This window comes from Echinops telfairi, unplaced genomic scaffold (assembly GCF_000313985.2).
Source record: "Echinops telfairi isolate 266 unplaced genomic scaffold, ASM31398v2 ScPeMD7_25;HRSCAF=90, whole genome shotgun sequence".
Classification (NCBI taxonomy): Eukaryota; Metazoa; Chordata; class Mammalia; order Afrosoricida; family Tenrecidae; genus Echinops; species Echinops telfairi.
In genome coordinates this window covers 6,555,952-6,582,070 of record NW_022103922.1, presented here as the reverse complement: position 1 = coordinate 6,582,070, position 26,119 = coordinate 6,555,952, and the positions used below count along the sequence as shown (strand labels likewise).

Here is a 26,119-nt window from a genome sequence, read left to right as displayed (position 1 = left end):
CTTCTAAGACCCCAGATGCTATATATTTTAATAGCCAAGCACCATTAGCTTTCTTCACCACATTTGCTTCTGTACCCATTTTGTCTTCAGCGATTGAGTTAGTTTATTGTGCCAACTTGGCCGATAAACACATGTGGGGTTAATTGAAGGGTGGAGGGATAAATGGCTCAGTAATCCTTGCCTTTCGAGTTCTTGGGTCTCTTGCTTTGTGATGGTTGGACCAGGGTGCAGCTGCCTTAGCCAGTTCCCTGCTTCAGCTGCCAAGGCTCACTTCCTGCAAGACATCCCTGAGGAGAAGCCACATGGACCTACCCCGATGCAGCCCTGGGTGCTGGAGCACCCGTGTGGAGACCCCTGCCAGCACTGAGATGCTTACACATTCACTGACTCGGCTTTCCTCCTGCAGTTGGCATCATAGTGTGTGTTTTGTGAGATGGAGGAGGACTTTGTGGATTGGTGTTGGACATATGAGTTAATGGGTTAATGTTGGACTTGTGGGCTTGGGCAGCATTGGGTTGGGATGCTTTCTTGATGAGCACTTAACTTTTATATAAAACTCTCTCTTATACATGAGCTTCTGTGGATTTGTTTCTCTAAAGTACCCAGACTAATACAGCAATTGTGTCGGGAAGGTGAGCATCACAGAATGCCAAGTTATTAGAACAAAGGTCTTGCATTGAGGGAAGGCTTGAGTAGAGGCCCAATGTCCGTCTACTACCTTAATATTTAACATACAAATATATGTGCATAGGCCTGGATTCCTATCATTGCATATTGATATATTTACATATATACATGTCTATATTTATACCTCTATAATTGCCTTTTGCCTCCTAATTCCTCGATTTCATTTTACTTTCTTCCTGTCCAACTATCGTGTTTGACCTTTATTTGGCTCCCTGTAATTCCTCTAGACTACATTGTACTTGACCAATCCCCACCAGGCATTCTAGGCCCTCCTCCTCATCCGTTTTAGATCTCTTGTTGTTCCTTTGACGCTGACCTTGCTGCCTAACCCCAATCCCCTCTTTCCCCCACCTCTTCCTCTCTCATGTCCCCTCCGAACCATCAGTCCCATTGTTTTCTCCTCAGGATTGTTTATCCTGCCTCTGTTATATAGATAGTCATGAAAAAGAAAAGAATAAACAGAAAAATTAGAAGAAGAAGGAAAAATAAAGCCTACAAATAGTTCCAGGCCTGTCTGCTGTCCCTTACGAAAGTTTTCCGATCAGGTTTGATGAGGGCAAAGCCCAGCCGCCGAGTCAGAAGTCTATTTTCGGAGTTCCTCGGAAACTGCCTTGCTTTGCTCCCTTGCTGCTCTGTTGAATTCCCTTCATACTTCGCCCTCCGCGTGTGGGGCAGACTTTGTACAAAATGTCTCCCGTAGCGCTGTGGGTCAGTGAGGCGATGTTGTGTCCCGTGGTGGGGCTGGCCCTATGGTCCTCTCTGTGCATTGGCTTGCTCTGTGCAGGGATGTGTTCCTCGAGGGTTGGGGGGCCAGGATTTGGTCCACTCTCTCTCTTTCCCTCTTAGTTTGCTCCTGTGTGGTCTGGGCAGACCTGCCAATCTCGCTGGGATATATCTTCAAGGCCATCCTCTGTAGTGCATTCTTCTGGGGCGGGGGTTGATGTAGCTGGGGTTGGGGTTGCCCCGTGAACCTCTCTGTTAGTTCGCTGCTTTGTGCCGATATGTTGCCCTCAAGGCTTGGCGCACCAGCTTGAGGTCTGGTCCTTTCTCCCTTTTCTATGGAGACATAAACAGTACCCTCCCCACCTTATCCTGGTTCTTAAGCTTTCTGAGATTCTGTTCCGTTGAAAGAGTGAAGACCATAGTCTCAGATAGAAAAGAAGAAGAACAAGCATCAGATGCAAGTGCCAGGGGTGCCAGGGCAGTGCTGTTTAGAGCGCAAGCTGGGCCCAGGCAGAGCCCCACACTGGCATACCAGTTGGGCTCCAAGAAACCAAGGAGTCCATGCTGACTCTCCGTGACCCTACAGAACGGGGACGAACTGCCCTGGAGTTTTGAGACTGTCACTCTTGGCAGGAGCAGAGAGCCCTGTCTTTCTCCTGAGGAGTGGCTGTGGTTTTGAACTGCTGACTTTTTGGATGACAGCCCAGTGTGTAACCACTATGCCAGCAGTATTCCTACCAGGTGACTAAGGGGATTGAAATGAGGTGGGGTGAGTCAGGGTCCTCCGGCACCATGGGCTAGCTCAGTTGTTGGACGGGTGCTCAGGTCAGAGGCCAGAGCCAGAAGACAATACCGTGAAAAGCCAAATGGACATGAAGAAACCAGGAAACACACCGGCGTCGAAGTCTACGGTCAGACCGTGGACCAGCGATGTGAGTCGCTTTGCTGTGATGTAGCATGCACGAGAAGGCGGGTTGTTGCAGATGCCACCGCCATTTAGCAATTTAAATCTGTTCTGTTTTTAGCATGTTCTGCTTTATTTTTTATTTGAGGCTTTTAATCTGTTTTACTTAATTTCTCTTTCTTTTTAAATTTTATTTTATTTCTTTTTTTAAATGGATGTTTTTCTGTAGATGAAATCCAGGATAGGTCCATCTGTAGAGACAGTAACTGGATGAATGGAGCCTTCGGGGGGCAGCAGGGGAGGTTGGAGGGAAATGGGGTGCTAATAAGGATGAGTACAAGAGTGAAGAAAGTGTTTTAGAACTGATTGCGGTGGTGGCTGTACAACTCTTCTTGATGTGATTGAATTATTGAATTGTATGATATATGAATAATGACAACGTGAAGTCTAAGGTCAGGTGGGAGAACCAGGCAGTACTGAGTGGAAGCTTAGACCCAGTGGTGACCACAGAAGATCTGTGTTGTACCCTTCCATTGGGCCTGGGTGAGGTGCAGCCTACCCCCAGGGTGTTGGTGAAGTGGAGTCTGCCGGCGAAGACAGGTAGGCAGTGTCAGAGATGTGGGCAATGGTCAGGGCTGCTCTACAGGATGTAGTTACTGCTCCTGGGTTACTGGCAGGGCTGAGGATCATTGCTGAAGAGCTCACCTCCTCCTCCTCCTCGGGGGCCAGCAGGGTGTTTGTTGTTGATCCCAGTCTACCAGAATCATGCCCCTCCTCCCCACCAGGAAGAGCCCTGGTACATATTGATTGGGTGCGGTTGGCCTGCCTTGATCTGAGGGCTGGGGATAGAGGGAGGGGAAAGAGGCAGGGAAACAGTAGGAGAAGCAACAGCATTCACAGAAGCAGGAACTGGCTCATGAATGAAGCACGTGGCCTTCCCAGTAAGCTCCAGTCTGGCCAATAGTGTGGTAACCTGAGGAGCCTGTCTTGCACAGTGATACGGGCGTGGTGTTTGGAGTGAGGCGCTCCACCATGCACTCACTCGCTGCAGGCCTGGACCAGCTACCTTACCCCTTGGCCTGTTTACTCAACTGTAACTGTGAGACAGTTAAGGCTTATTGTGCCAACCTGGCTGATAAACACACGTGGGAGTAATTGAAGGGCAGAGAGCTATAATGGCTCTGTTAAGTCTCGCCTTTCTAGTTCGCGGGTCTCTTGCTTTCTGATGGTCAGACCAGTGCAGCTGCCTTAGCCAGTTCCCTACTTCAGCTGGCAAGGCTCACTTCCTGCAAGACATCCTTGAGGAGAAGCCACATGGACCTACCCTGATGCAGCCCTGGGTGCTGGAGCAGTCATGTGGAGACCCCTGCCAGTGCTGAGATGCTTACACACTCATCGATTCAGCTTCCCTCCTGAGTTGGCATCATTGCGTGTGCATTGTGAGATGGAGGAGGACTTTGTGGATTGGTGTTGGACATATGGGTTAATGCTGGACTTATGGACTTGGGCAGCACTGGGTTGGGATGCTTTCGTAATGTGCACTTACCTTTTCTATAAAACTCTCTTATACATATGAATTTCTGTGGATTTGTTTCCCTAGTTTATCCAGACTGCCACAAACTGCCACATCGGGTTGGGGAGGGGATGGTGAAGATCTGTGGGGTGATCCACAGGGAATAGTCAGCACACAGCTTTGCACAAACAAGCACCAAACCTCCAGAACCAAACCCGCCATCACTGAGTCAGGTCTGGCTCATGGGGGACCCTGTGTGTGCCGAGCAGAACTCGGCCCAGAGATCGCCAGGCCTTGTCTCTGAGGCACCTCTGGGTGGTCTCGAAGCACCAACCTTCCGGTTTGTATTTGATTTTTCACCACCTCTGCCTCTCAGGGACGCCAAACAAGCTGCCACCCAGAAATACACAGATGACTGTGGATATGGTGCTTATTAATTATAATCACAACTATCACTGTTATTATTCATAAAGTATATTCATGGGAGATTGTGGGAGTTTTTACTAATTAATTATAATAAGAACTATCACTGTTACTAGTCATAGAGTATATACATGGGAGATTGTGGGAGTTTTAAACTTAGTGAAAACTTGTGGTGACTTTCAAGAAGTATTAAAATCTCACTCTTTTCCCTTTTTCAGGGTTCTTAACCAGGTTTGAGTTAGTACAGCTAGTGCCTCCAGGTAATGTGCCCAGAGATGCCTTTCTTTCACACAGGTTATTTGAATTTTAAAAGGTTCTAGGCATTAAAAGATGGGAAGTAGTATTGGAAACTGCCTTAGATAACACACACATCTTTTTGAGCAGGATTTTGCCGGATCTATTGGATTTTGTGCACTTTCACACAAAGCTCAGACTGTCTTCCATTAAGATGATTCCAGCTCATAGCGATCCTGTAGGACAGGGTAGAACTGCCCCTGTGGGTTCCCAGACTGCCACTCTTTAAGGGTGTGGGAAGCCTCCTCTTTCTGCCTCAGAGTGGGGGGTGGTTTCAAACTGCTGACCTTGTGGCGAGCAGCCCAGCCCATCACCACGATACCAACAGGGCCCCTCTGCTTTCACTGGAGTCATTTATGTGTTGGTGGCCATGTGAATGACGTCATTAGGCTCTTGCCTTCCCATGCGAGAGACTACTGTATCTACGTGGGGGCCAAGCTAGGTTCCCCTTGAACGATTTCTACACAAATTGCTCGGCGGCCTTGGTGACATTTTCCACAACGGGTCAACCTTCTTGCCCATTCTGTTCAGTGGCTCCATTTCTAGTCATTTCATTTTCCTTCCTCCTCAACCACAACTCCGTGCACTGCTTAACCCTCAGTGCCACCAGAGCATCTGCCTGCCCTCCTATGACTGCATTTTTTGGCTGAAGAGTATTGGCTGACCATTTGGTCTCATAGATTATTTTTTAAAGCAGTTCAGTGCAGTTGTCATGCCTGTTGTTCTTTATTTTGTGGACCCATCTGTTATTTAGGCGAAGAGGTCATCTCCGGGGTCATGTTGGTTCAAGGTTTAAAGAGGATCATTGGGGGAATCCGAAGACTCCCGGTGGCATAATGGTTCCGTGCTGGGCCACTAACCACCAAGGTCCGTGGTTTGAAGCCACCAGCCGCTCAGAGGGAGAAAGACGAGGCTTTCTACTCCCGTAGAGAGTAACCGTCTCGGACACTCACAGGGCCAGTCCTACCCTGCCCTACAGGGTTGCTGTGAGTCGGCTTCAACTCGATGGCAGTGGGTTTGGATTTGGTTTTCAGGGAAAATGTTTTCGTGAGCCCTCTAGTCTCAGCCCAGCAAGTCTGGACTTCCCAGGAACTAGAGTTCTGTGCCTCATTTTTCTCCTGTTCCGTCAGGGTCCCCTCGACTGCGTTGTTTCTTTCTTCTGCCTCTCAGTTCATCGGCGCTGCAGCCCTGGAAATCCGATAAGAGCTGCATCTCTCTGGATCTAGGTTAGATCACACACGCACACACGCATGCACAGACCAGAGACGCCTCCTGCCGGCTTTTCCAGAAATTGCATGGGCTGTTTTCCAGCTTTGAAGCTGCAGAAAAAACCAGGGCACTGAGCTTTTCTTATCAGAGACCCTCCCCCCCCTTTTTCTTAGTTGACCTAATTTTATGTCCAAACATGTACCATTATTAACCAGCAAGATATATTTTAACATGTGAATAAAATAAGACATGCTCGACTTGGTCTTATTTCATTTTACATTAAAAATTTAGAAATTACCCAATACCTAATATTCTAAAACCTCAAGCCATCCTCTGTGCCAGGTTCTAGAACAGGGACCGCTGTAAAAATTTCAATGTAGCACAAAAGTATATAGAGTAAACAATCAAAGACCTCATTCCTTCCCACTCCCCACAGACACAATCACCAGTAGTAAGTTTTTGTGTATATCTGTAGACCTTTTAAAATGCATTATATATGTGTGTGTGTGTGTGTACCTTTAGAATACATAGGAGCCCTAGTGCCGTAGTGGTTACTTACTTGTTGGGCTGCTAACTGAAAGGTGAGCGGTTTGAATCTATCAGCTGCTCCTCGGGAGGAAGATGAGGTTTTCTGCTCCTGTAAAGATGCCCAAAAAACGCACTGCCATTGAGTCCATTTTGACTCCCAATGCCCCTCTAGGACAGGGAAGAACTGGCCCTGTGGGTTTCTGAGACACTGGGCTGCTAACCACAAGGCCGGCAGTTTGAAACCCCCAGACACCCTGCGGGAGAAAGATGAGGTTTTCTACTCCCGTCCAGTCACAGGAGCGAGGGGCTTAGGACTTCAACATGCAACATACCTTTTGTGGGTCAGGGGGTGGGGGGAACAAAACTCAACCCCCAGAAGACCCCTCTGGTTCTTGAGTAGGAAAACAGGAGTGGACACAGGGGTCATGTAGTCCTGTTTGCCGTGAGCTTGGTGCTTGCTTCATAATCACTTCCAGTTTGGAGTAAATCGTAACAGCTCCCAGATGTTATGTTAGCCAGCCCCCTTTAGGCCGGGCGGGATGTTTCCCAGGCACTATCCGTCAGGCCAGAGGGCTAGCCCTGGGCGATCTGGTTGAGTCCCCACCAGCACACTCCTTAGCTGCGTGCTGTTCGCAGTTGGCACCGAGCTGGTTCCGATCCGGAGTGACCCTTTGCACAGCGTTACAGAGCACTGCCTGGTCCCGCACCGCGAGTGTTCCCTGCCTGCGCCCATGGCTGCAGCCTCTGTGTTGGCCCATCTCGTTGACGGCCTTCCTCTCTTTCACTATCCCTACACTTGACCGAGCACCCCATCAGACCAATACCATGGCCTCACGTTCCCCGTCTTTAAAAGGCAGAACCACATGCGATCCCATATCTGGAAGCACATGGCTAATTTTGACATGCTTTGTACATGTTACATATAGAGGTCTGTACTTAGTATTCTTGAAATAATTTCTCTTGGAGTCTTATTTGTTTCATTTTGGGCAAGAGGAACAAAGATGCCGTTGATGGTGTCCCTGTTGGGGCCGTGAGGCTCCTTCGAGACTTGCTTCGCCACGCTGCTGGTGTGGACATCGCTTGAGCTCCAGGCTGGTGGAGCCTTTACCTTGCATTACATGAGTCTGATAGCCCAACGGGGTCTTCTTCACTAAGCTCCCGAGCGACTGACTGTTGCTGACCCACACTGGTTTTTGCTGCTCGTGGGCAGGCTCTACCTGCCTTACGCAAGGGAGGACCCTGCTGTCTGCCTCCTTGACCTTGGTCCCGGCAGCCCACATGAGTGGAAGGACTTCCTGTATATTAACTGTTCCCTCTGTACTGCTCTGTGGACTAATTAGCTGTTACGTTCCTTCTCGCTGTATAAACCTATCTATACCGTAAGTGTCCTGGTTTTGTTTCTCTAGAGAACCCTGCCTAACACAGAGCGTAAACAAAGCCAGGTAACAGGAGGGGCAGGAAAGGATGCTCCCTCAGGTTGAAATGCCACCTTTCCAGCAAGCTGACATTTCAACCAGGGTCTGTCCCTCAGAAGGAGGGACAGCCTGCCAGGAGCATTACAGGGCGGAGAGTGGGGCTGAGCTCTAAGGCGGCTGCAGTGTGGTCTGCTGGAGGGACAGCAGGAGGGGTCAGAGCGGGAGAGGTAGAATCAGTAAGAGAGGTGGTTAGTTCCTGGTTCCTTAGTCTTGAAGGCTTGGGTGCTTCGATTTATTCTAAGATGCTGGGCGCCTCCCAGGTTTTAAGCAGCTCTCATGGATTGAATTGAGTACCCTTAAAAGTATGTATTGAAATCCTGCCCCTGCATTTGTGGATGCTATCCTGCTTGGAAACAGGATCTTTCTTTTGTACAATAACGAGGTGATACCAGAGTAGGATGGGTCTTAAACCTAATCACTTCCGAGTCCTTGAAAGAGCAGAAAGAGACAGAGGCCACCCTGAGAGAAGGTGGGTACGGTGTGGCCACATAGACATGCATTTTCACGCCCGGATGCCAAGGACTTCCAGCAGCACCAGAAGCTATTAGAGAAAGAGCGAGAAGGAATAAACACAGCTGAGACCCTGATAGAGACATCTAACCTCCCCGACGATGAGGATGAGCCATCTGTTTTATAGAACGGCCCGCGCGGTGTGTCTGTTCCAGCAGCTCCAGGTCAGTAAGGCAGCGGGTGAAAGGTACACGCTGATGTACTGAGGACAACTCCGTGTGTGGAGAAGAGGTTTTCCTGCAGGAAGCAGGGAAGCAGGGTGATGGTTAGGAGGCCACCTGGTGACCAGAACGGGGACAGATCTTTTGGGAGAGGCTGTCGGCTGTATCTGTTCAGGGCTTGGTGTAAGAAGTGAAGCTGCCGACCACAGAGCAATCCGCCATGTGCTTGTGAGAGGTGACACGAAGGAAGCACAGCGATGGGAGGGTGTTGTGGGGATGGTTTTTAATTAGGAGAATGTGGCTGGGACTCAATCTCCAACTCACCCATGTGAAGGCCTCCCTCCACCCAGAATCCTTGCCTCCCAGGCTTCTGAACTCTGAGAAGAAAGCGTTTGTCCGCCTACACTCTCTTCCCAGCCCTCGGTCTCCCACAGGACATAGTGTTTGGCAAGGTGGAGGGGCGGCAAAAAGGGGGATTTACACCATGGCTTCATCAGTGGGCTCAGACACAGGAGCCATTGTGAGGATGGCTCAGGACCTTGTAGTGTTGTGTTCTGTTGGGCTCTGGGTCGTCATGGGTCGGAGCCAACTCAGTGGCACTTAACAACAACTGTATATATAACTATATACACATCACTATGTAGGTGTTGTGTGCAGTTTCCCGGAAGACATAATGAAGTCGTTAGATGTGATATGACGTAAAATACAAAGTAGCCCTTGATAAAGATGTGAGGGTACAGCGGTTCCTGTATTTATATGGCACCTGTGTTCCTGGACTCCCCCTGCCCCTCCCCAAACCAGTCACCCTGACTTCTAGTCCTTTGACTCATAGCAACTGGAAAACCCAGTGTTTTTATTATTTTTAAATTTTATTTATTTATGCAAAAAATTTTATGGGTGACTCTTATAACTCTTGTTACAATTCATACACCAATTGCATTAAAAACCAGGCAGGTAGATTTTCTTCTTGGTTAAGGTTCCGGAGTTGCCTTTGCTAGAGTTGGTGCTGTGTGGGACATGGTAGCTGCCCCCCTAGGTTTCTAAGATTGTAACTCTTTACAGGAAGGAGTAGAAAGCCTCATCTTTCTCCCATGGGAGTAGCCTTTAGTAACCTTTAGAGCCTCCCCCCTCCCCCCCTCAGATCCGGGCCCCACGGTCAAAACCTATCCAGGAGAGAAAAAGAAGAGCCACTTTCCACTGAACCGACGGGGGCCAGGGGCCGAGCGTCTGCTCACATGTGCCCGGGCTCTGCCCGTGTGTCACGTGTGTCTCTTCCCTTCCTAGGGTGGGAGAAGTTGGCCTACTACGAAGAAAACACACGGGAGTTTCTCTTCCCGGAGCCCAAGCTGGCCCCCTCGCACCCTGGCATGTGTCGGGAGGTGCTCATGAAGACAGCGGTCGGCTTTCCAGTAAGTGACCTGGGCCCGGCCGGCCGACGTCTTGTTGGGAGAGAAATTCTTGGGACCTGGACATTTTGCCCTTGATGTGGCATGGTCTTGGGTGGATCTCACGTGCTGTTCCGTGTGAGGACCCAAGTTCTTTTCTGCTCAGGAGCAGCCCTGTCGCACTGGGTCCATCGTGCAACCGGTTGACCTGATAAATCTATTTACAAAATATCAGCCCAGTGCTACCCTGACACACGTGGGCTCCCCACTTCGGTTGGGCAAATCGAACTCCCTGTGTCTCAGTTTACACATCTACAAAATGGGGACGCAGTTAACACTTCCCACAGTTAATAGATGCAATGGTTTAGAGACAGGGCCCGGTCTCTAGTGCTACATGAATATTCAAGATTCTTCCAAAGAAAATAACCAGACTGCCAGGGAGTCAGTGCTGACTCATAGCAACCCCCTGTGGGTTTCTGACACGGTCACTGTTTCTAAGGAAAGCCCAGTTGCTCTCCTGAGGAGCTGCTGGTGGTTTCGAACTGCTGACCAGGTGGATCATAGCCCAACTTGTAACCACGGCACCACCAGGGCTCCTTATTAGAGATTCAAAAAAATCTTCTTATTGGAGGCTCTTACAGCTCTTATAAAAATGCATACATCAACTTTATCAAGCACATCTGTACATGTGTTGCCGTCATCATTTTCAAAAGTGATTCTTGTCATAGCAGTTCTTAGTGTGTGTGTCTCAGAGAGTGGCGTGTGCGCGATGCCAGTCAAACAGAAAAGCAGTGGAGTCCCTGTGGGACTTCAGAGGAGCAGGGGTGGACATGGAGCCTGCCCCCAGCACTTCTCCTCGTTCCTTAAATGCTGTTTTGTTCTCAGGGCATTGCTCCCAAACTGGAGTTTTCTACAAGGACGGCCATCCGAGAACGAGTGTGTATGCACTGGAACAGATTTCTCGTAAGTGTTGCAGAGAACCCAGAGGGAGAATTGACAACTGTTTATCCGCCAACGCAAAGACGTCCCACCCACACTCAGTTTACCAAATGTGGAAGCCATGGGGCCGGGGACCCCGGTGACCTCTTGCTGGAGTTGGACTTCCTTAACTCAAAGGCTTCGCTCAGGCAGCCCGTCTGCCCGCCAGAGAAGGCGTGCTTACCACTGTCAGCACAGTGTGGTTGGGGGAGCAGCGTGGCCCAGGGGTTCAGGTCCCACATCAGGCCTGCGTAGGCTAGCCTTTGTGTGGCAGCTGTTCCACGGTGTCGGCTGTCAACCAGGCAGACACACGTGTTTCCTTCTGCCTTTGGCTGAAGTTCAAAGTAGAAGTTGTGGGTCACCTTTTGTTGAAGCCTCTCAGTCGGTATTCTGTCAATTCCGGGAGCCCTGTTTTTCCTCTGTGCCTTCCATGCCGCGGGCACATCTTCCTTCAGTACCATTGGCTCATGATCACATGCTCGTTCCTGAACTGGGGGGCCATCAACCCATCCTTTCCCTCTTCTTCTGAGGGCTCCTGTGCCAACCCGCACTTCACCCACAAACCTTCAACGCTGTCATTTGAGGCCTGACGGTTTTCCTCGGTTCTCGCAGCAGTTGTCTGTCCCCCTTTGCTTTCTAGCGCTGCAGCTTGGCACATTGTATTGTATTACTCTCCTTGGCTTCTTGAGACACCCTTTGAAACCTTCTGTTCAGTTCCTTTCCCTCAGCATGTCTTCCATTCACTTAAGTTACTCTGTGTGGCAAAAGCAAGTTTCAGAATCTCTTTTGACATCCACTTAAAAAAAAATAACTCATTTTATTGGGGGCTCTTACAGCTTTTATAACAATCCGTATATCAACGGTATCCAGTACATTTGTACATATGTTGCCATCATCATTTCCAAAACGTTTTCTTTCTACTTGAGCCCTTGGTATTGACTCCTCTTTTTCCTTTTTCTTCTTTTTAATAATTTTATTAGGGGCACATACAACTCATCACAATCCATATATACACCCATTGAATAAAGCACATTTGTACATTCATTGCCTTCATCATTCTCAAAACAGTTGCTCTCCACGTAAGGCCCTGGCATCAACTCCTCATTTCCCACCCCCTCCCTCCCCGCTCCCCACCATGAACCACTGATAATTTATAAATTATTATTTTATCATATTTTGCACTGTCCGACGTTTCCCTTCACCCACTTTTCTGTTGTCCATCCCTCAGGGAGGAGGTTATATGTAGATCCTTGTAAGCAGTTCCCCCTTTCTACCCCACCCTCCCTGCACCCTCCCTGTATCGCCACTCTCACCATTGGTCCTGAAGGGATCATCCGCTCTGGATTCCCTGTATTTCCAGTTCCTATTTGTACCGGTGTACATCCTCTGGTCTAGCCAGATTTGTAAGGTAGAATTGGGATCATGATAGTGGGCAGGGGGGCGGGGGGCGGGATTTGGGAAGGAAGCATTTAGGAACTCTAGAGGTAAGTTGTATGTTTCATTGTAGCTATACTGCACCCTGACTGGCTTGTCTCCTCCCCACAACCCTTCCGTAAGGGGATGTCCAGTTGCCTACAGATGGGCTTGGGTTCCCACTCCACACTCCCTCTCATTCACAATGATATGATTTTTTGTTCTTTGATGCCTGATAACTGATCCCTTCGGCACCTTGTGATCACACAGGCTGGTGTACTTCTTCCATGTGGGCATTGTTGCTTCTCAGCTAGATGGCCGCTTGTTTACCTTCAAGTCTTTAAGACCCTAGACCCTATATCTTTTGATAGCTGGGCACCATCAGATTTTTTCACCACATTTGCTTATGCACCCACTTTGTCTTCAGTGATTGTGTCGGGAAGGAGAACATCATGGAATACCAGTCTAATAGAACAAAGTATTCTTGCATTGAGGGAGTACTTGAGTGGAGGCCCAATGTCCATCTGCTACCTTAATACTAAACCTATAAATATATGCACAGAGATCTATTTCCCCTTCCTCATATATAAACATATTTACATATGTACATGCCTTTATTTAGACCTCTATAGATGCCATTTGCCTCCTAGCTCTTTCCTCTATTTCCTTTGACTTTCGTCCTGTCCCACTATCATGCTCAGTCTTCATTTGGGTTTGATTCCTCTCGGTTACATTACCCTTGATCACGCCGTACCAGGCCTCCTACATTCTCCTCACCATCGGTTTCGATCACTTGCTGTTCCCTTGTTCCTGGGTTTGTTAACACCACTTCCTTTCCCCCTCTTCCCCCTCTCCCATGTCCCCCGGAACTGTCAGTCCCGTTGTTTTCTCCTCCAGATTATTCATCCAGCCTATTTTATTTAGACAGACCTGCGGAGATAATAACATGCACAAAAACAAGACAGAGCAAAACCAAGCAACAACAAAAAAAATAAAACAACAACAAAAAGCCAATGAGAAAACAAAACAAAACATACAACACAACAACAACAAAAAAGAAAAGCTTGTAGTTAGTTCAAGGACTGTTTGTTGTCCTTTAGGAGTGTTTTCCAGTCCAGTCTGAGGGGGTGCAAGCCCTGGCCCCAAAGTCTATTTTTGGTATTCCCCAGGGACTTCGTTACTCTGTTCCCCTTGCTGTTCCGCTGCACTCCCCCAGGGCTTTGCCTCGGTGTGGTGGGATCAGATCGGGTGCAATTCCCACACTGTGTCTCCAGTGTTGTCCCCTCTAGGGCTATGAGTCAGTGAGGGATGTCGTGTCTCATAGTGGGGCCGGCCATCTGGTCAGGGTCAGATTTTCTATCCACTCACTTTTCCTCCTGGTTTCTGACCTTGGCCTCTCAAGCAGCAGTAATTTTCAGAGCCTCTCGATTTTCTGTTTGATCGGTTTCAGACTGCAGAAGCTGATACAGTTGTTCAATTTGTCCAACTCTAGGACTAGCGGTTGGTGCCGGTGCATACATTTGAACAATAGTTCTATTAACTGGCCTTCCCTGCAGGAGTGTGGCTACTATCCTGCCACCGGCAGCCTGGCGCTTCAAGATAGATCTGGGAATATTCTTGTTGATGAGGACTATGACGCCCTTCCTCTTGCATGTCATTTCCAGTGTAGGGCACTGTGTGGCGGGCTGATTTAAAATGGCCAGTATCAGTCCATATCTGTTTACCAGTGCCTAGGATATCTATCTTCACGCATTCTGTCTCATGTTTGAGATTTTCCTCTTTCTTCTGATTCACACTTCATGCATTCCAAGTTCTGATTAGTCTGGCACGTTGCAGCGTCATCTCACTTTGAGTTGTGTGGCACATCAGCAAAGGAATGTCTTATTCCCCGGTCATGTTCGAGTCTTCTAACTTGCGAGGCTCATCTCCTGGCACTATATCAGATAATGTTCTGGTGCTATTCGTAAGGTTTCTTACTGATTCCCCCAAAAGTAGATATCTGTTCTGTCCTAATCTGGAAGCACCACTGACATTTGTCCACCATCTGTGACCCTGCTGGTAATGGAAACACTGGTAGCATAGCTTCCGGCAACATAGCACCCTGACAGCCACTGCAGCTCAACAAACTGACAGCCCCGTGGTGGATCTGCGCACAGTCACAAGTAGTGACTTGTAAGAAATTTAAGAAAACAAAACTCATTGTCTTTGAGTTGATTCTGACTCATAGGGGCCCCATAGACCAGCTGAAACTGCCCCTGTGGATTTCCGAGACTGTAACTCTTTAAGGGAGTAGAAAGCCTTGTCTTTCTCCCAAGGAGTGGCTCGTGGTTTTGAACTGCTGACCTCGTGGTTAGCAGCCCAACACATAACCACGACGTCACCAGGGACAATAAAATTGGTGCACCCGAGAATACGCCAGAGCATCTTCTTTCCTTCCCCTCCCTTCCTTCCTTCATCCCCTCCTTTCATCTCCCTGCCTTCCGCCTCCTTGTTTATCATGGCACATGGAAGCGTCTGATACTTTCCAACGCTCCTGCAATCCAAGTAGATATCGGTGTCATGAAACATGTTTTTGCAGCAAGTGACAAATGCTAGCAAACAATGTTCAACCAACCCAGAGAACAATGCCCGTCCTTATGTTTGTACATCTGAGATGCGCGGTCTTTTGCTATCGTTCAGCAGGTTGAATTAAGCGTGGCTGTCTCATGATGAATTCTATTCATGGTTGAAATGTCCGTACTAAGGGTGTTCTTTCTTCTTGGTCTCAGGAAGACAGAGGGAAGCCACAAAAGCCTTTACTGACATCACCTGGACCAGCGCTCCCCACAAGCAGCAAAAAGACCAAGCCCAAGGGAAATCATCTGGACAGGGCCTCCCGGGGTGCCCAGTCCCGGTCACCCTCTCCACTTCCTGCCAGGCGTCTCTTCCAGGACCAGCCAGTGCACACAAACAATGGACATAGTGCCAACATCGCCAGAGACATGAAACCTCCGTTTGTAGTCAGACACGTGAGCCTAAAGCCATTGTTGAATCTCTTGGACGGGGGTGGGCGAAGATGCAGGTGGGACACTGTCTCGGGGAGGTCATGTCGATGAACTTGGGGCAAGCTCACCTCACCTGGCGAATAGCAGAACCGGATCAGTCATGGTGTGATCTGATCTATGCCCCGCCCATCACACCACTGCCCTTGTAACTCTTGCGTCACCATGTGGTTGTTGCTGCTGCTTGGTGACACCAAGTTGGTTCTGACTGACAGCGAACCCGGGCACAACAGAACGGAGCCGCGCCTGGTCCAGCGCCATCCTCACGGTGGTTCTTATGCTCGGTTCCGCTGCTGGCGCCTCTGGGTCCATTCCTCTGGTTGAGGGGCCTTCTCCTCTCGGCTGAGATGTCCTCCACGTGGTCAGACAGAGAAGACGTGCTCAACAGCCGTCTCTGGTTTTAATTTTTGAAAATCACGAGTTGAACATGCTCTCCCCACCTAGGCTGCTGCTGGTGGTGGCCGTCCAGTTGCCCTCTGGACTCATGGCGACTGCACGGACACAGCAGGCCAGACCCCCACGGCGACCGGCAGTGCTAGCTCAGGTGGGCTCACGTTGACTTCTTTCGTTGTCCTCCAGGTGGACAGTGCAAGGCCCTTCGGTGAGACTGTTTCCGAGCTGCGGTCCCGAAAGTCGCGAAGAAAGTGCAAGTTGTCAAACTTCCCGTTCCCCGTGCGAAGAGGTACTTAAGTTCCTTCCGTACATTAGTCCATGGAAGCTTCCGTGTCCGTCTCCTTTCATCCGGAGGAATCACAAGGTGCTTTGGAAACTGTGGGCCTAATTCTCAAGTAGTGTCCGGTTGTGGAGTAGGCAGGGAGGCCCCCCCACAGAGCAGTCTCCCAGGTGTGGAAGGAGTGTTGTGAGCCGGGTTGCTGACCAGGTGTGCTGAGGTTGCACCCATCGGCTTCCTGGCTGGGCCGGAAAAGCGGAGAGGAGCTTCATGCTGGGGTGAAATCTTAGCAAAGGCACCACACACACAGCCTTTTTTTTATTCCTAGATGGGAAAGAGCTGGGGGTGGGGATCAACATCTGTACATTTATTCTATAAGGCTCCCTGTCAGCCAGCAGCAGTGAGGCTAAGGCAATGGATCTCCACCTTCCTGGCCTCAGTACCCTTGTGCCTTCTTGACCATCGTATCTTGACAAGAGCATGTGTTACCTTTCGATGAGGACTTTGTCGAAACTGCCCCTGCGGACCATTCCAGAAATTAAAACGGGGACATTTGAAGCCTATGTTCTAGGAGCCGTCAGAATGGGACGTCATCACACGTTGTGTAATTTCTGGAAGGCTCCATTGTTGCACACCTGAGAGAACGGGAGTGACGAAGGCAAATGATGTCTACCTAGTGTCATTAGGAAAACTCGCTCTGACCCTGTGGGACCCCTTGAAAGTGTCTTGGGGGCCCCAGGGAAGTCCCCGGGCCACACATGGAAAGGCGCTGGGTTAGGGCATCCCCTGGTGATAGAGGAACCATGTCAATAGGCAATGGCGTGAAGTTCAGCCATTTCTGCACTTTCTAAGAATTCTTAGATAAAAAGGAGTCATGGTGCCTCCCGGGAGGACTGCACCTGGAGCAGCCTGCTAGCAGGGGCCCCACCTTAGCTGGGCAGGCCTGAGGGACTTTGAAGGGACTGTACGGCCACTTGTGGCCATGCAAGCAGTGTTCTTGGCTAGTGATGACATTCGGACAGCAGCCAACTAAGGATGGAACACACTAGGGAAGCCATGGTGCCTTCCCATAGCCTTGTTGAGACTCTCAAAAAAATTACTCCCAATCTGGAAACTTCCCATTTAGATTTGGCTTTGTCTGCGTGCATTATGACCTCACTCCCTAGTGACGGGTGCCATCCCCCAGCATCAGGTCTACTTCCTAATTATGATGAACTAGGGTAACCCGGGAGCCCCAGTGGCACAGTAGTCACGAGTTGGGCTGCTAACTGTAAGGTCAGCAGTTCAAAACCACCAGCCACCCCTCAGAGAAAGATGAGGCTTTCCATTCCCTTAAAGGGTTTCAGTCTGGGGAAGCCTCGGGGGTCGTTCTACCCTGTCCCGTAGGGTCAGCTCGAGTCAGAGTGGGCTCAATGGCAGTGAATGTTGAATGATTTACATCTGTGATGCCTTATGTCCATTTCCCATCTGTGTACACCATGGACAATACTCACGCGTCCATGTATCCATAGACTTCCAAGGAAATGGAAAATCAAGGGAATGGCAGAGGAGGCAGGGTGTATGCATTTTCTTAGGCTCACACTTTCTTCTCGGCTCTGGGCACCTGGGCAAATACTATTTCACCTTTATCCTGCCCATTTCCTGCCCCACATTCATGTGCTGCCCATTGGTGACCTCAAAGAGAAGGGGACCCCAAGTCATCTATAGATCTCATTGTTGTGTTTCAAGGGAGATGTCCATTGACCAGGGAGCATTTACGTTCTTTGCAAATCCATTCATTGCCTAACACGCGTGTGCTGCCGTGGAGTCAGTATCACAGCAATTGTAGGAGCAGCTGACAATGACCAGTCACCGAGACACCTGTCCCTCTCTCTCTTCCAGCGTCTTCTCTTGACAGCCTTGCAGTTGACGTCAAGGTAATTTTACAAGTAGCATGTGTAAAACCCTTTATTTCCACCTCTCTTATGTCAACCTTGTAGGCGCCCTGGTGGCGTAGTGGATTTTGTGCTGGGCTGCTAACCGCCAAGGTCAGCAGTTTGAAACCACCAGCTGCTCCTTAGGAGAAAGATGAGGCTCTCTACTCTTGGTGAGAGTGACAGCCTCAGAAACCCACAGGGGCCGTTCTACTCTGTCCTGTAGGGCTGAGCGATGAGTTGGAATTGGCTTGATGGCAGTGAGCTTGTCTTTTTATGTCAATTATGATGCTTCTTTCCCAACTGGTGGTGAAAAGAGCCGTCGCTGGTTAGGGCTGCTTGTGAAATGGCGTGGTTTAACGAGTATGAAAGTAAAGAGGGGTCTGGGTTCCACTCTATATTTTGCTTTGGGGTCCGTTGGTCTGTTCCCTGGACCTAAGCTCTTTGCATATGCATCATCAGTGAGGGTACCTGGAAGCCCAATACCTCTCGTGCTGTTTGCCAGCACCAGCTTCCTGCAACCATATGCAGAACGAAATGTTGCCCACCTACGTCATCCTCAAATTGGCCGGCACGTTTGAGACCAGTGTTGCAGCTCTTGTGGCCTGTCCATCTCGCTGGGCACATCCCTGAGTGCCTGAGTATCCTACGCTTCTCATGCCGCCGCAGCCTTGACATGTTTTGCTAAAACACAAGCTCTCCACATCCCTGAACACAAAGTCCCCCTGGTGACCCCTCCTGATGACGTGTCCAGAGAAAGCCAGTTGGACAATATTCTGTTGTCACCCACACGTTGTTTTTTTTTAATGGGTGAATTTTCAGAATTAGGTCATCAAACCTTTCTTCCTGGTCTTGTCTTAGTCTGGAAGTTCCGCCGAAACCTGTCTGCATCGGGTAACACTGCCAGTATTTGAAATCCTGCTGGCACAGCTTCCAGCATCATAGCCACACGTGTGGGAGTACGACATGCTGACCGACAGGTGGTGGAATAGCTGATTGACGAGGAGTGGTTTCCAGCGCTTCTTCTAGAATCGAGTATCTTCTATGCTAGAGGTGGTCAATTACTTGTCCTCAAAGGTTTTGTCAAGATCAAGGTTCGAACCTAAGTGTTAGGACACACGCAGATCTGTGTGCAAGGAGGCCCGAGTATCCTACGCTTCTCATGCCGCCGCAGCCTTGACATGTTTTGCTAAAACACAAGCTCTCCTACTCCAAATCACCCCCAAACCTCAACAATGAAAGTTCAGCATATAGGTCTCTTTGGCTTATTAATAGCAAAGAGGTTTCAGGAAGTTCACAGGAAAATGGGCTTAGAAGATAAGGGGCTTTTCCCACAAGCCTTTGAAGCTCTCTCGTCCAGACTGAGCACCCGGAATTGTGTTTGTTGAATGACGTGGTTTCTTCTTCCTTGGCGTCGCCTCCCAAACGGGTTCTCTCACTAGTCTTCTTTCATTTGCAGAAGATCCCTGGGGGGCAGACAGTCTGCCATTCTGACCCTGATCTCTGTCTAGTCCCATCCCCACCCCAGATTTAACAAACCAAAACAAAACTGCACCCCCAGAATAATACATGTTGTCCTGCAGGTTATCAAAGAGCCCGACGAGCGGATTTTCCTCAGGAATAACTCACCGATAGCGCCTTTAGATGCAAGTCAGTTTGGAAAGGCCTGGTCCAGTTACAGTAACGGAGGGGATGCCGACTTCCACCTGGAAGCTCCGTTGGCCATGGAAGCTCCGTTGACCACTTCCCAGCATCTCAGGCCATCCAGCCCGCTTCTCCGAGAAAGGTTAGTGAGCCCGGGGCTCTGCCTGCAGAGCACGCAGTGGTCTGGCCAAGGTGCAGCCAGGGCACCACTTCCATGTACTTTCTTTGGGATCTTCAACCTGGGACACCTTAGCCCGGACACATGACGAGTGCCTGTGAAAGCTGTCCTAAAGCCAGCCCGACCCGATTCTTTCTCTTTGCCTCTGGAAGGCAAAGCTCAGCCTCCGTTGGTTGGAAATAAGACAGACAGTGGACTTTGCCCTAAAAAGCCGGTGGCTGTCAAGTCGACTCTGGCTCATGGTGGCTCCCGTGGGTCAGAGGAGAACTGTGCTTCACGGGGTTCTCGGTGGCTGGTTTCTGAGGTTTCTAGCAAGATACAATCCGTGACAACTTCAGTCTTCTGATACTTCCTCTTGGTCCAGATGTGAGGATTTTGATTGGCTTTGCCCTGCATTTTAATCCGTACTGAAGACTCTGTGGTAGCGGGTACTTGCTGGACCTATCTCCTTCTACAGCTGTGTCAGCCATTTCTCAAGAGCAAACACATACAGGCATCACTGACTCCACTTCTCTAGAGAACCCAGACTACCGCAGCTGGTACCTCAAGGGTCACCTGTACTTCCTCCCTCCTGGGCCCTGACCTCATGAAAATTGCAGTTTCAGACTAAGAGACAGGAACCAAAGAAGGAGGAAACATCCAGCGAGGGGAGACCTCCAAAGGCGAGGTGACGGGAGCGCTACATATAGATGACAGGACAGGGGCCGCGGGGGGGCTTTCCTGGGAGACCAGCCTGAACTGCCACCTGAAGGGTGGGGAGGAGTTTACCGGAGTAGGGAGGGCGTGGGGACTGGGGGTGGCAGCCATGTCCATGGGGCAGGGTTGGCAAAATCCTTCTTCAGAAAGAACGTGTGCGACAGTAGCACTGACCGCCAAGGTGAGAGCTGCCTTTTTGGGGCGAGGGCACCCTCGAGAAAGGATCACGGGCTCTGTGTTTGAAGAGCTGCCCGGAAGGCAGGCCCAGGGCTGGGTCAGGGCTGGGCTGCCTAAAACACACGCAGCCTACAATGGCTTCCCTGCAGTGGATGACAATTGGGTTTATATTATGTATTGAAATGTTTGAAATTGGAGTAAAGATGAAAGTTCACAAAGTAATTGTTGGTGAGAGAGGTGAGAAACCGTAAGAGCGCTGTAAAAGGGAGCAAAAAGCAATTAAAAAAAAGAAATATAAGGTCAGCAGATAGAAAAGAGAAAAGAAAAAAAAAATCATTCACAGACAGACCCCCAACGAAACCATTCTATCATCTTGGCTGATTTTAGCTCCTATCTGAATATTGTTCCTCTGTGTGGGTGTAAGAGACTTTGAAATCATACTGTGTGTGGAACCGACGTACGTGGTAAGTCATCAGTTTCAGCACATAATGGTGAGGGGCACCTGCACCCTCACTCCCTCCTGTTGGCTCTGCGGACAGGTTCCACTCCGGCTTCGAGTCGACGTGGAAGAAGATCCACGAGCGAATATGCAATATTCTGACATCCCACCGGGCTGAGCAGCCAAGTCCAACCCAGGTAAGGGCTTCTGATGAAGCACTGGCTAACTACTAACAGAGAGCGGGACCTAGAGGCTGGTGGGCAAGCCAACCATCCCTCAGGACCCACCCCCAGAAATCACTGTAAAATCGTGCTGGCTGCAGATGGTGGTGTGTGGTGTCCCGCGGGTGTCTGCCAAAGGTATTTGGCTTGGTAGAGAGTTGGGGAAGGGCTTTCTTGGGGAAGAGACGATGGAACTGGGTCCTGAAGATGAGAAGCACCTGATTTGGAGCAGAGGAATCAGAGAGAGAGAGAGAGAGAGAGACCGGCAGAGGGAGGAAACATGTTTTCTTTGGTTACCTAGTGATGTCCCAGTGGAAATACCACCTTCAGGTGACTTTGAAGAACAGAAACTGTTTTCTCAAAGTCTGGCGCTGAAAGGTCCGAGCAGTCTCCCCACGCCCTTGTCTTCTGGGAGCCACTCTCCTGGCTCTGTTGTTTGCTGGACATCCTGGTTGTCCGTCGGCTTGCAGACAAGTCTCACAAAGTTTCTTTCTCCCGCGTGTGCCTCCGTGTCTCCGCTTGTTCTTTGTATAACTCCGAGGTCCGGAGGCTTCGGATCCACTCTGTTCTGTTGTGACGTTACTTACGAACCCACGTAAGCGCTTATTCTCAAACAGGATTACGTTCACCGGCACAGAGGACAGGTTTGAAATATCCATTTTAGGGGGGACACAACTCAATCTCTAATGACAGTGTTCACAGGAGAGGTCTGACTGGCCCTCATTTGCTGCTGGCCCTTAGCACCTTCCCTACCGCTACCCACAGGCACTCCTGTCCAGGAAGGGCTCAGCTGGGCCTGGTACAACCTGGGAGAATGGTTTTCTAGACATTCAAAATGTTTTTAGCTGTTTGACTTTTATAGAGGTGGGAATGTTCTTAATCCAGAGATAGGGTTACTCAGTACTTTGAGTCTCCTGATGATGTACAGCAATGAACCAAGTCACCTTTAGTGAAAGGTGCCGTCACTAAAGAATTCATAGGAAGGGTCAACAAACAGTGCTTGTAGGAATGGCCAGCTTCAAACCTACCATGTAGGTAAACCGGTCTGGGTTTACCTTGACCTGTTTAAAGATTGACGTAGTCTCCATGGATAGAGTGACACAAAGGATGTATTGGTTGCCCTACTTATGGGGCACTGCCCAAGCCATGGTGTTTGTGTTCAGTTGCCTCATACGCATGCAAAAGCTAGACGGTGAATACGTAAGACTGAAGAAGAATCGAAGCCTTTGAATGATGGGGTGGGGGAAGGATATCGAATGTACCATGGGCTGTCAGAAGAATGAGCAAATCTTAGACCAGAGGATGTGCACTGGTGCAGACAGGAACTGGAAACACAGGGAATCCAGGACGGATGATCCCTTCAGGACCAATGAGTGGCTATACTGGGAGGGTGGGTTGGAAAGGGGGAACTGATTATAAGGATCTACATATAACCCCCTCCCTGGGGAATGGACAACAGAAAAGTGGGTGAAGGGAGATGTCGGACAGTGTAAGATATGACAAAATAATAATTTATAAATTATTCAGGGGCTCATGAGGGAGGGGGGAGCGGGGAGGGAGGGGAAAAAAATGAGGACCTGATGCCAGGGACTTGGGTAGACAGCAAATGTTTTGAGAATGATGAGGGCAGTGAGTGTACAAATGTGCTTTATACAATGGATGTATGTATGGATTGTGATAAGAGTTGTAAGAGCCCCTAATAAAACGATTTAAAAAAAAAGAGCAAATCTGTCTTGGAAGAAATAGAGCCAGAAGGACCCTTCGAAGCAAGAATGGCAAGCCTTGGTCTCATGTCCTTTGACTATGTTGCCCTGATCGTGCTTGCTAAAGTAGAGGGTGGGGGTGGGTGGGGGGAAAGGAGGGCTCCCAATGAAAGGGCTCCCAATGAAATGGATGGATTCAACAATGACCTCCAAGGTAGCAACAGTTGTGAGGATGGCTCAGGACCGGAAGTGCTTGGCTCTGTTGGACCTGGAGTTCCAGTGAGTCAGAATGGACCCCACCACCACCACCACCAACCATGGCGGCGGGGTATTATTTTACTTCCTCTTTTCAAAACCACTGGCTTTGCCTGGTTAATTCTTGATCTAGAAATGCTTAGAAAAAAAGTGTCTATATGCAAACACATAGCATGAACTCCATCCATATAACATATCCGAACCTCCTGCATCTAAAACGATATCTCAGGGCACCTCTCAGGGCACCACGGATCTATAGTGCATCATACGCAATGCAATCATGGGATTTATTTTTGTTATAGGAAGATACTACTTCTGCAGTCAATTCCCGCCTTGACAGGCAAGGCCACCCACTGAAGAAATACCCGCTGCATGGGCAGAGCTATCTGTAAGCTGCTGTCTTTTGTAAGTTTCTTACCTTGATTTGCTAAGATAATTTCATGTGCGGTAGTCAGAAAGCGTGGTGACTGGGAGATGGGGCGGAGACAGAAGCACATGTTCGTTCTCCTTCACTCTGCATAACGAGGTGCTTGGGTCGACTGGCTCTCCTGCCTCTTCTCTTGCTTCTTCCTTATGGGACAGTTTCTCAGGTCTTCTTGAACACTGACTCTTGCCTGCCGTGGACCCTTTGAATATCTTGCTCTCTGTCTAATACTTGGTGATAGTGCCTGGGGAACTGCTACTTAGCCTCAGGTTGCACGATCTTCCATGACACTGCGCCCTCCGCTCTATTCCCTCTTAGCACCCTGCACTTTTACAAAGTATGTTGCAATTTATTATATTTTCACTTGAACTGATTGTTTGAAGATGGCTTGGTGGCTTGTTCTACTTTAATGAGCCTTCCTGAGGCCACAGAGCCAGTCTGAACTGTCCACTGCTTTATCCCTTGCATCCAGCACCACAGAATGGAATCATGCTAACACAAAACTCACTGCCATCGAGTCGATTCTGACTCATAGCAACCCTGTAGGACAGTGTCGAACTGCCCATTGGATTTCCAAGACTAATTTTTTATGAGAGTAGAGATCCTCATCTTTTTCCAGTGGAGTGGCTGGTGGTTTCAAACCACTGATCTCTTGGTTATCAACCAATGCAGTAACCCACCAAGGCTCCGTAGGATCACATTAAATGAAGGAAATCCAACCACATACACTAGGCTCATGCCCTGACTCAAGAACCTGAATTCCCACCTCATGCAGCTGCCGTCCTTGCCCAGAGAGTCGTTTGAACAAGGTCATTGGGTAACTCTAGAACTGTGGTGACAAACCATTGGAACAGGGCTCAGGCTGTGCCCAGGGAACAGGAAGGGACAATGTTTTCTGAGCGTGTGTGTTCTCCAGCTGTTTTCCCTTCCCTTCTCTGGTGTTCAATGAGCTAGGTGGTGCAATTATTCAAAAAGTACTTTGCATAAATACATATGTAGTAGTTGTTTGGCGCCGACTCAGCCAAACACTGTCCAGTTCTATGCCATCCTCAAAATCGTTCCTATGTTTGCGCTCGTGGTTGCCACGATTGCCACTGGTCAGTCCATCTCACTGAGGGGCTTCCTCTTTGTCACTGACTACCCCACCAAGCATGATGTTCACGAAGGCCTGGTCCTTCTTGGTAACATGTCTAACGTATGTGAGATGATGTTAACATCCTCACTTCTAAAGAGAATTCATCCTGGCTTTACTTCTTCTAAGGCAGATTGGTCCTTTCTTCTGGTAGCCCATGGCAACTTCAATATTACTCATAGCTCAAAGGCCTCTTTATTCAATGTCCAGTTTTCACGTGCAGGGGAGATGGCTGAAAATACCCAGACTTGGGTCGGGAGCATTCTTAGTCCTCAGTGACAGCTTTACTCTTCAACACTTGACAGAGGTCTTCGGCAGTGGGTTTGCCCATGCAGCACGTCATCTGCTGCCTTGACGGTGCGTCCCTGGCTGTTGGCTGTAGGCCCAAGTGAAATGGAATCCTTGATAATGTCAATCTTATCTCCATTTACTATGTTGTTGATTTTTGGACCAGTTGTTAGGACTTCTGTTGCCCCTGTGTTGTGTTATAAGCCACATTGAATGCTGTAGTCTTTATTGTTCATTAATAGGTGCTTCAAGTCCTCTTTGCTTCAGTACACAAGCAAGGCTGGGTCATTGGTGTTAATGAGTCTATGAGTTAATGAGTGGACGACGAAAGCTCTGCCCAGCTGAGCTTTTCCCCGTTTATTTGTCTTTTGTACCCCTTCATACATATCTCCTCTCTAGTGACGGATTTTCTCTCCTAGTCTGGGTAATCTTAAAAAAAAAAAAAGGTTTACCAATTTTAAGCAAACAGGGAATTTATTAGGAAGACACAGAGATACTCTGTTAACCCGCTAGCCACTCCAAGGACGAAAAGATTTACTGCTCCCGCCAAGAGTTACGGCCTTGGAAACCCCCAGGGGCAGTTCTTCGGAAACCTGCAGGGGCAGTTCTACTCTGTCCTGCAGGGTGGCCATGAATCAGGGCTGACTTGCACACCAGGGATTTGGTTTGGGTTTGGATTGGATTCAAAGGAGTCCTGTGACTTCCCCAAGGTCCTAGAGCTGCTTGCCCTGCCAACCTTCATGAACACTGCCCCTTCTGCACCGGGAATCCAGAAGGAGGGGCCCAGAGCCCCAGCAGCCCCAGGGCAGAAGCCACACACCAGGGTGACTTCTCGCCTCAAAGCACTTGGTTCTGTTGACTGACTCAGCGCCCCAGTGAGCATGTGCCGTTTCAACCTTGGCAGGCAAACGAACAGACACTGATGGAGGATCATGGAGAACTCAAGATGGAATGCACTCACCCTTAGAGACAAGAACAGCCATTGTTGTTATCTGTGTGACACCGTTGGCGACAAATCCCTTCTAAATCAGACCCTGTACCCGGTCTTTTGTAGCCAGGTAAGAGGTGTGGATTAAAGTATGTGCTGTTTAGGGCTCATGGCTGTTGTCAGCGACGTTTATTTCGTTCTTGTTTC

General features: G+C 49.2%; 1 protein-coding gene across 1 annotated transcript in view; it reads left to right on the top strand.

Annotated features, from left to right (window-relative positions):
- Positions 1 to 26,082, top strand: part of SPATA6L (spermatogenesis associated 6 like) — a 31,720-nt gene extending 5,638 nt beyond the window's left edge. Inside the window, exons 4-13 of the mRNA XM_030885326.2 lie at positions 4,469 to 4,510; positions 9,712 to 9,836; positions 10,698 to 10,775; positions 14,972 to 15,211; positions 15,824 to 15,926; positions 17,796 to 17,830; positions 19,411 to 19,613; positions 21,062 to 21,158; positions 23,443 to 23,545; positions 25,889 to 26,082. Of these exons, the coding sequence (XP_030741186.1) occupies positions 4,469 to 4,510; positions 9,712 to 9,836; positions 10,698 to 10,775; positions 14,972 to 15,211; positions 15,824 to 15,926; positions 17,796 to 17,830; positions 19,411 to 19,613; positions 21,062 to 21,158; positions 23,443 to 23,532 (1,013 nt within the window). The 3' untranslated portion in view covers positions 23,533 to 23,545; positions 25,889 to 26,082. The remainder of the gene's footprint in view (positions 1 to 4,468; positions 4,511 to 9,711; positions 9,837 to 10,697; positions 10,776 to 14,971; positions 15,212 to 15,823; positions 15,927 to 17,795; positions 17,831 to 19,410; positions 19,614 to 21,061; positions 21,159 to 23,442; positions 23,546 to 25,888) is intronic.
- Positions 26,083 to 26,119: the final 37 nt, after the last annotated feature.